Raw genomic sequence first — 10,093 nt, 5'->3', positions numbered from 1 at the left:
AGTTCATTTCATTGGAAGTGTATTCATGTATTTTATAAAACAATGTGTCTCCACTGATACATTAAGAGAATAAGCTGACCTGAAATTACAAATGATCTGGTTCTTTTAAAATGAAGTATAATTGATTTACAATATTATATTAGCTTCAGATGTTCAACACAGTGATTCAAAAAATTTTCATAGATTACAGTCCATTTAAAGTTACCATAACATGTTGGCTGGTCCCTGCTTTTATCTGTTTTCCAATAACTTTCCAAATTAACAAATAAAGCAGAACCCTCACTTTAAGTAAAAACATCTAACTGTGACTTTTCAGTATTTTCTCAAGCAATCTCTTTGTGCTGTCAGATTGAAGAGTCCCCAGCACTCCAGTGTGTTATCTGTAGAAGGAGACAGAAACTGCATCTCAAGCCTCCCTGGAGGCTAGCCATGTGGTCCTTTGTAACCCTGAAGAACTCTTGTTTTCTGATGGACTCTCAACTAGTGGGACAAATATTTCAGTCTTTTTCAACCCAGATGGTATCTTAATTCCATGGGAAATGTTAGAGACAATATTGAGGTATCAGTATAATCTATTGATATTGTGCTATATGAATTACTCTTCATTTAAATGGTAAATTGATAAAAATGGATTATTGTGCACTATAAATACAGTGGAAACAGTGTCAGACTTTATCTTTTTGGGCTCCAAAATCACTGCAGATGGTGACTGCAGCCATGAAATCAAAAGAAACTTACTCCTTGGAAGGAAAGTTATGACCAACCTAGATAGCATATTCAAAAGCAGAGACATTACTTTGCCAACAAAGGTCCATCTAGTCAAGGCTGTGGTTTTTCCTGTGGTCATGTATGGATGTGAGAGTTGGACTGTGAAGAAAGCTGAGTGCCGAAGAATTGATGCTTTTGAACTGTGGTGTTGGAGAAGACTCTTGAGAGTCCCTTGGACTGCAAGGAGATCCAACCAGTCCATCCTAAAGGAGACCAGTCCTGGGTGTTCATTGGAAGGACTGATGCTAAAGCTGAAACTCCAATACTTTGGCCACCTCATAAGAAGAGTTGACTCATTGGAAAAGACTCTGATGCTGGGAGGGATTGGGGGCAGGAGGAGAAGGGGACGACAGAGGATGAGATGGCTGGATGGCATCACCGACTCGATGGAGGTGAGTCTGAGTGAACTCTGGGAGTTGGTGATGGACAGGGAGGCCTGGCGTGCTGCGATTCATGGGGTGGAAAAGAGTCGGACACGACTGATCGACTGAACTGAACTGATAAACACAAATAGTATCTCTTCAATATTTAACTACCAAAGGAATAGTTTTTATATTTTATTCATTTTTACAACTCATTAGCTTTATTAGTCTATGCTATGCTAAGTCACTTCAGTCGTGTCCGACTCTGTGCGACCCCATAGACGGCAGCCCACCAGGCTCCCCCGTCCCTGGGATTCTCCAGGCAAGAACACTGGAGTGGGTTGCCATTTCCTTCTCCAATGCATGAAAGTGAAAAGTGAAAGTGAAGTCGCCTAGTCGTGTCCGACTCTTAGTGACCCCATGGACTGCAGCCTACCAGGCTCCTCCATCCATGGGATTTTTCAGGCAAGAGGTACTGGAGTGGGGTGCCATTTATTAGTCTAACACAATATAAAAACATAGAGTGGAAATAGGAAGTCCCCAGTGGCTTAGATGGTAGAGTCTGCCTGCAGTGCAGGAGACCTGAGTTCGATCCAAAATGAAATTATTTGGGGGGTTTTCTATGTATCCACAGTGAGAGCTGTAGTCACAGGGACCACAGTTAACACATAGTACCTGGTGCATGTGGTATGTGTGTTTCATGCACTGTCTCAGTAAACTCTTTCTGTAAGGGATCCCATAGTAAATATACCCTCCAGCTTAGTGTGCCACACAGCCTCTGTAGTAAAACTCAATCTGCCCTTACAGAGCAAAAGCAGCCATAAATGAATAAGCTCCACTGTGTTCCGGTAAAACTTGGTTTATCATCACAGAAAGGTGAATTTCATATAATTTTTGTATGTCACAAAATGTTTTTCTTAAAAATAATTTTTTTAAATGTTAATGGAATAATTGTTCTTAACTCACTGCACTGGCCATACAAAAACAAAGCAGATTGCAGGAAAGTATAGTCATTATCTTGTAATAACTTATAATGGAAGAGTATGTAAAAAGGAATATATATTTATATGTGTATGTAACTGAACCACTTTGCTGTACACCTGAAACTGACACATTATAAACCACTATATTTCAATTAAAATTTTTTTAAAATTAACATTAAAACAAACAAAGACAAGGCAGGGTAATTTGGTCCTGGGACCATACTTTGCTGACTTATGTGTTATCTCATTGGGTAAACGATGTTTCTAAATGATTGGGATACCCTGGTGCTAGGAAAGATTGAAGGCAGGAGGAGAAGGGAAGGCCAGAGAATGAGATGGTTGGGTGGCATCACCATCTAGTGATGGAGAAGGAAATGGCAACCCACTCCAGTGCTCTTGCCTGGAAAATCCCATGGACGGAGGAGTCTGGTAGGGTACAGTCCATGGGGTCGCAGAGAGTCGGACACAACTCAGCAACTTCATTTCACTTCACTGACTGGATGAACATGAGTTTGAGCAAACTCTAGGAGATGCTGAGGGACAGGGAAGCCTAGTACGAGCAGTCCATGCAGTTACAAAGAGTCAAACACAACTTAGTGAGTGAACAACAACCGAGATTATACTAACTGAATAGTAAAGGGTTTTCTCACTAGCCTTGTTCCCTATCCTATAATCACTTTCTGCCACTCTGCTGGCACTGAGATTGATAGTTATTTAATTGTTCTTAAGGTTAAAAACTACCTATATGTCTAGACTCTAGACAAACTAATTTAAGGACGGCTATTAACCTCAAGGATTTACAACCCATCTGAAGAGTTTTAGTCAGTGACATGTCCGTGATTTGGGAGTTTTTATAGACTCATTGGAAAAGACTCTGATGCTGGGAGGGATTGGGGGCAGGAGGAGAAGGGGACGACAGAGGATGAGATGGCTGGATGGCATCACTGACTCGATGGACGAGAGTCTGAGTGAACTCCGGGAGTTGGTGAGGGACAGGGAGGCCTGGCGTGCTGCGATTCATGGGGTCGCAAAGAGTCGGACACGACTGAGCGACTGATCTGATCTGATAGATCAAGCTGCCTGCCAAAAGGCAAAGGGACAAATTGTTGTAGTAATCTTGGAGGAGGGACAACGGTGATCTGACTGGGTTGGTAGACGCAGGGGACTAAGAACAGACCGTTCCGAGATGTATTTAGGATTAGGTGCTCGCTCAGGTGAGGACTGATTACATTGCATTACACCTGCCTCACAGGATAAAAGGAATTGATGACACATTTTAAAGCGCTACTAAAGTTAACTGGGATACTGTATCATCTCCTTAACCACTTTTAAAATTTCAGGGTCTTATCGGTTTGTCTGGTTTACTGATGCCCTCTACCCCAAAGTGGAGCATAACATTCAAGTTTTTCAGTTAGTTGAAAATACTTCTTCTGGAAAAAAACAAAAAACCACCAACCCTCATTCACTACAAGCCCAAACCATGGGTACTCCTGGTGGAGACACTTTCTCAAATTCCAGACTTTTTTTTCAGAGGCTTATCTTGCTCTACCGGATTCCCACCTCTCCTCCGCGCCCCGCTACACCCTAAGCCAGCCCGACTCTTGCCTCCAGCCTTCCTTCTCTCCTTCCAGCTCCCTCCGCCCCTCTTTCCCTCCCACTAGAGACGGCCCGCCTCCCCGGTTCCGCAACCCAACTCCTTCCCTCCTTCCGTCGCTTTCCTCTCTCCCCGCCCCTATGGCTGCCTTCGATTGGCTAAACTGGCTGTGCCGCGACAAGGATGCGGCACAGCCTTATTTTTATTGGTTGAAGTGTAGCCGGGCCTCTTGTGATTGGCCGATAGAAGGAGACAGCAAGTGTGACTGCGCTCCGGGTGTGTGTGGCCGCCGCTTTGTTGCCTGAGGGGGGTGGTGGTGGAAGTTAAGGGAGTCGGGGGCTAGCGCTTCTGCAGACCCGCAGTCGCAGCCGTTGCAGTCACTTCGCCAGGTGGCCTTTACGAGTAGAAGTCTCGTCGACAGCAACCATGAGCGGCGGGGTATACGGGGGAGGTGAGTGCGGTCGATCGGGAGAGCGCGCCTTTTTAGCTTGTGGGGTTTGTAACCGCCGCCCCCAGCCCTCCCCTTGCCGGCGGCCCTTCCGGTCTCCCCCTGGGGACCCCGGCCTCCCCGCCCTATCCCCGCCCCGCGCTCTGCCCGCCTCCGGAGCCCACCCGGCTCGGCGATCGCTACCGGCGCCTGGAGTCGCCGCCCCCTACGGCCCCTTCCAGCCTCGGGCCGCGGAGGAGCCGGCTTTTGGGGCTGCGCGCGGTCCCGGGCTGGCCGGGCAGCGGGCCCGGTGAGCCGCGGCTGGAGTGACTGGCCTCAGGGTCACCTCTCTCCCAGCCGGCTCTGTCGCGGTGTGCGCGTCCGTTTAAAGTTGGGAGGTCCCAGCAGTTCGTCGGCGTGGCTGGAGGGTTTCCGCGGCGTCTCCGAGGTGGCACAGCGAGCCGCGAGGAGTGGAACTGATTGGAGGAATCGTGGCCACTCAGGACACAGCCTCCTTCTCCGTCCGCGCTCACGCAGCCTCACGCCTTTCAATAACTTCTCCCTATTTGTTGACTGTGGATGATCCGGAGTTTTTGGTGGGCCACTCTGCTCCGGCATAATTTAGGAACATATGCAATTTAAGGTTGCTTAAAGATGGGTGGGATCCGGTGTAGTGAAAGATTATCACGGGCCTGGGTTGTAATATCAGCCTCACCATTTAGTAAGCTCATTGGCCTTCGGTAAGTTACTTAACTTTTGCCAACTTCAGGTTCGTCGTTTGTAGAATAATTCCTACCCATTGGGGTGGTTGTGAAGATTAAACGGGGGTAATGCTACACTTATTACTAAAAGTATGATCCAAGGAGCAGCAGCCGCAGCAGCACCTGCAAGCTCTTTAGAAATGTAAAATCTCAAGCCCCATTCTGCTGCTGCTGCTGCTGCTGCTAAGTCGCTTCAGTCGCGTCCGACTCTGTGCGACCCCATAGATGACAGCCCACCAGGCTCCCTCGTCCCTGGGATTCTCCAGGCAAGAACACTGGAGTGCAAGCCCCACTCTAAATCTACCGAATTTGGAGCCTCCGTTTTTTCGAGATGCCTAGATGAAGCATTGGTGTATATGATTCATGTTTTGTGTTTGATGAATTAGAGAAGAAAGAAACCTAAAGTCGTGCTTTTGTTATTGTGTTTAGTAAGGATACTGTTTTCTGAACGGATGGAATATTATAGGTAGGAGATGAAAATAAACTTTCCAAAGTTTTTAGTAGTTTTGAAGTGAAGCTTGAGTTTCTGCTCAGGTGACACGCTGGCCCTCACCCTCTCCTTCTCCATATATGTTTTTGGTTTTGATTTCTGAAGTGTAAGAATCAGCTTTTCATTTTTACTTTGGAGAAAGCCTAGTGGATCTTCATGATTTACTTTTTCCCCATCTGAAGATGTAATTCTGACAAAAAAGCTGAGTATACATGCTCATGGAGGCTGCAGACTCTGTTTTTTGTTTTGTTTTTGGCCTCACCATGCAGTCTGTGGGATCTTAGTCCCCAGATCAGGGACAGAACCAAGCCCCCTGCGTGGGAACCACAGAGTCCTCATTACTGGACCACTAGGGAAGTCCCTGCTGATTGTTTTGACTCTCAGGTTCACTCATCCAAGGACCTAAAGGTTGTCCACTGAGTATTCCCTTACAAGGCATTGTTTAATGTGACTAAGGTAGAAATGGATACTAATAATTCCAACAGTTAACATTTATTGAGTGCATCCTGTGTACCAGGAACTGTTCTTCATGACAGAGGCTTATAATGCATTGTATTTAATACATGCATTGTCAGTTAATCCACAACAGACATGGGAGGTGGTTCTACTTTTCCCCATATTAGTAAAGAAGAAAATAAGGCATAGAAAAGATTAACCAGGTTAGAGTTACATAGATTAGATCAGATCAGTCGCTCAGTCGTGTCCAACTCTTCGAGACCCCACGAATTGCAGCACGCCAGGCCTCCCTGTCCATCACCAACTCCCGGAGACCACTGAGATTCATGTCCATTGAGTCAGTGATGCCATCCAGCCATCTCATGCTCTGTCGTCCCCTTCTCCTCCTGCTCCCAATCCCTCCCAGCATCAGAGTCTTTTCCAATGAGTCAACTCTTCTCATGAGGTGGCCAAAGTACTGGAGTTTCAGCTTTAGCATCATTCCTTCCAAAGAAATCCCAGGACTGATCTCCTTCAGAATGGACTGGTTGGATCTCCTTGCAGTCCAAGGGACTCTCAAGAGTCTTCTCCAACACCACAGTTCAAAAGCATCAATTCTTTGGTGCTCAGCCTTCTTCACAGTCCAACTCTCACATCCATACATGACCGCTGGAAAAACCATAGCCTTGACTAGACGAACCTTTGTTGGCAAAGTAATGTCTCTGCTTTTGAATATGCTATCTAGGTTGGTCATAACTTTCCTTCCAAGGAGTAAGCGTCTTTTAATTTCATGGCTGCAGTCACCATCTGTAGTGATTTTGAAGCCCAGAAAAATAAAGTCTGACAGTTTCCACTGTTTCCCCATCTATTTCCCATGAAGTGGTGGGACCGGATGCCATGATCTTCATTTTCTGAATGTTGAGCTTTAAGCCAACTTTTTCACTCTCCACTTTCACTTTCATCAAGAGGCTTTTTAGTTCCTCTTCACTTTCTGCCATAAGGGTGGTGTCATCTGCATATCTGAGGTTATTGATATTTCTCCCGGCAATCTTGATTTCAGCTTGTGTTTCTTCCAGTCCAGTGTTTCTCATGATGTACTCTGCATATAAGTTAAATAAGCAGGGTGACAATATACAGCCTTGACGAACTCCTTTTCCTATTTGGAACCAGTCTGTTGTTCCACGTCCAGTTCTAACTGTTGCTTCCTGACCTGCATACACATTTCTCAAGAGGCAGATCAGGTGGTCTGGTATTCCCATCTCTTTCAGAATTTTCCACAGTTTATTGTGATCCACACAGTCAAAGGCTTTGTCATAGTCAATAAAGCAGAAATAGATGTTTTTCTGGAACTCTCTTGCTTTTTCAATGATCCAGTGGATGTTGGCAATTTGATCTCTGGTTCCTCTGCCTTTTCTAAAACCAGCTGGAGCATCTGGAAGTTCACGGTTCACATATTGCTGACGCCTGGCTTGGAGAATTTTGAGCATTACTTTACCAATGTGTGAGATGAGTGCAATTGTGTGGTAGTTTGAGCATTCTTTGGCATTGTCTTTCTCTGGGATTGGAATGAAAACTGACCTTTTCCAGTCCTGTGGCCACTGCTGAGTTTTCCAAATTTGCTGGCATATTGAGTGCAGCACTTTCACAGCATCATCTTTAACTTTCTAGCAAGTGGGCAGCAGGAACTTCTGGGATAAAGAAAAGGCATTTCAGTAAAACCTTTTCTCATTAAAATAATTTTAAGTCATTTTTCAAGTATATAACCATAGCATATTCATGTATGATTTAGATATTCAGAATAAACGTCCCTTTGTTCATGTAGAGGAGTATATCTTAAAGCCTGTTTTACATATAAAGTATTTAAAACTGACAAAAATAAGTGTATGATTTTGTGTTTGAGCTACTACTGTATGACCAGTATTTATAGTGGGTCATATTTTCCAAAAGGTTTACTGTGAAAGGCAACGAAACCTCCCACCCACATTTTGTGTGTAATTAACTTAGTAAACTGTATTTTTAACTTAAACTTGCTTATAAAATGAATGTTTGTAGTTTAATTTTTAAAATTGGTAGCTCTCTTATTCCAGTGTTTATTTCTGATCAGATCTAACACTCAGCTTTAGATATAATGCACAGTTCATCCAGATTTTCATACTTGCCATAATTGGTTTCTGGGCCTACTCGTTGCTCCTGTGTCTGTCTTACATGGTACTCCTCTGCTTCAGTCTCCTTTCCTTGACAGAAATAAACAGGTATACTACAGGTCCATCTTTGATACTTCATTGCTTTATCACTCCACCGCCCCCCTCCCCATCTCTAATCTTAAAAATTTCTCAAAATCATCTTCCCTGTGAATTGGGGCACCCTTGTCCAAACAAAAAAGTAAAACAACCTTCTCACCTCCTCGCAGTCATTAGCTTCCAGTATCGTGTTGGAATGTTTTTAAGGCCAGGTTAGCAAATGGCCCTCATTGCTCCATGTTTTCTCAGAAATATCACTTCACCCCTAAACTTGGAAGCCATTTACTCAGGAGTAAAATGTGTGTGTGCTCAGTCATGTCCATTTCTTTGTGACTCCATGGACTGTAGCCCACCAGGTTTCTCTGTCCATGGGATTTTTCCAGGCAAGAGTACTGGAATGGATTGCCATTTCCTTCTCTAGGGGATCTTCCCGACCCAAGGATCAAACCCAAGTCTTCTTCATTGGCAGGCAGATTCTTTACCACTGAACCGTGAAGGAAACCTTAGTTTTTAACAGAACAATAGACCTATACAGGATTATAGAATAGACATAACTGATAGACTTAATAGAACTACAGGAAATAGACTTACTGGAAAATGAACATATGGAAAATTTCCAAGAATCAAGAGAGTCTTCCTCAAATTAAAATTCTACTATGTCCAGTTTACCACACTAATTCAGTTAAGTTCAGTTGCTCAGTCATGTCCGACTCTTTGCCACCCCATGGAATGCAGCACACCAGGCTTCCCTATCCATCACCAACTTCCGGAGGTTGCTCAAACTCATGTCCATCGAGTCAGTGATGCCATCCGATCGTCTCATCCTCTGTCGTCCCCTTCTCCTCCTTCCTTCGATCTTTCCCAGCATCAGGGTCTTTTCCAGTGAGTCAGTTCTTCGCATCAGGTGGTCAAAGTATTGGAGTTTCAGCTTCAGCATCAGTCCTTCCAGTGAACATTCAGGACAGATTTCCTTTAGGATGGACTGGTTGGATCTCCTTTCAGTCCAATGGACTCTCAAAAGTCTTCTCCAACACCACAGTTCAAAAGCATCAGTTCTTTGGCGCTCAGCCTTCTTTATAGTTCAGCTCTCACATCCATGGAAGTGATGTGAAAAACCATACTTTGTTGGCAAAATAATGTCTCTGCTTTTTAATAATCTGCTTTTTAATGTCTCTGCTGTCTAGGTTGGTCATAACTTTTCTTCCAAGGAATAAGCATCTTTTAATTTCATGGCTACAGTCACTATCTGCAGTGATTTTGGAGCCAAAAAAAATGAAGTGTGTCACTGTTTCCACTGTTTCTCCATCTATTTGCCATGAAGTGATGGGACCAGATGCCATGATCTTAGTTTTCTGAATGTTGAGTTTTAAGCCAACTTTTTCACTCTCCTCTTTCACTTTCAAGAGTCTCTTTAGTTTTTCACTTTCTGCCATAAGGGTGGTGTCGTCTGCATATCTGAGGTTATTGATATTTCTGCCTGGAACGTTGATTCTAGCTTGTGCTTCATCCAGCCCAGCATTTCTCATGATGTACTCTGCATATAAGTTAAATAAGCAGGGTGATAATATACAGCCTTGATGTACTCCTTTCCCTAAAGACAGGTATAACTGACTTGTTAGATTTTTGTTTTCACAAAAATTTTTTGAGTGCTTGTTGTATGCAGAGTATAGCTTCTGTCTTCAAGAAGCTCGAAGTCTTACAGGTAAGTCAGTCAAATAAACAGACACTGTATTTCATGTAGTTTTAGTTGTACAACCACCCCACCCCGCATACATTTAAAGAGCTGAAGTTGGAATAATATTGGTGGCATGGCAGAGTTTAATTGGCAGCATGTTTTTTTTCTTAGTGGTACGTGAAAAGTCTTTTATTGATGATAAAGGATATTGACTAATTCAGTGGAGTATGTTCAGTAATGACAGTATATAGCAGGTACAAAGATAACACAGAGTAGAAAGTTCTTAATGTGGAGGAGTCAAGGGACCTTACAAGGGAGGTTATGAGGATGATGAAAGAGGAATAGAGAGGGACAGCGT

General features: G+C 44.0%; 1 protein-coding gene across 2 annotated transcripts in view; it reads left to right on the top strand.

The window, feature by feature from the left end:
• Positions 1-4,024: 4,024 nt before the first annotated feature.
• The window catches only part of ACTL6A (actin like 6A), a 31,422-nt gene continuing 25,353 nt past the window's right edge, over positions 4,025-10,093 (top strand). The window contains exon 1 of one of the 2 annotated variants that reach the window (NM_001105035.1): positions 4,025-4,158. In NM_001105035.1, coding sequence (NP_001098505.1) covers positions 4,134-4,158 — 25 coding nt within the window. In that variant the 5' untranslated portion in view covers positions 4,025-4,133. Of the gene's footprint in view, positions 4,159-4,470; positions 4,875-10,093 lie in introns of those variants that run through there. The other variant, XM_005201639.5, reaches the window with a different exon arrangement.

The sequence above is a fragment of the Bos taurus genome, chromosome 1, assembly GCF_002263795.3.
Source record: "Bos taurus isolate L1 Dominette 01449 registration number 42190680 breed Hereford chromosome 1, ARS-UCD2.0, whole genome shotgun sequence".
Classification (NCBI taxonomy): Eukaryota; Metazoa; Chordata; class Mammalia; order Artiodactyla; family Bovidae; genus Bos; species Bos taurus.
This window is presented reverse-complemented; position numbering and strand designations above follow the sequence as displayed.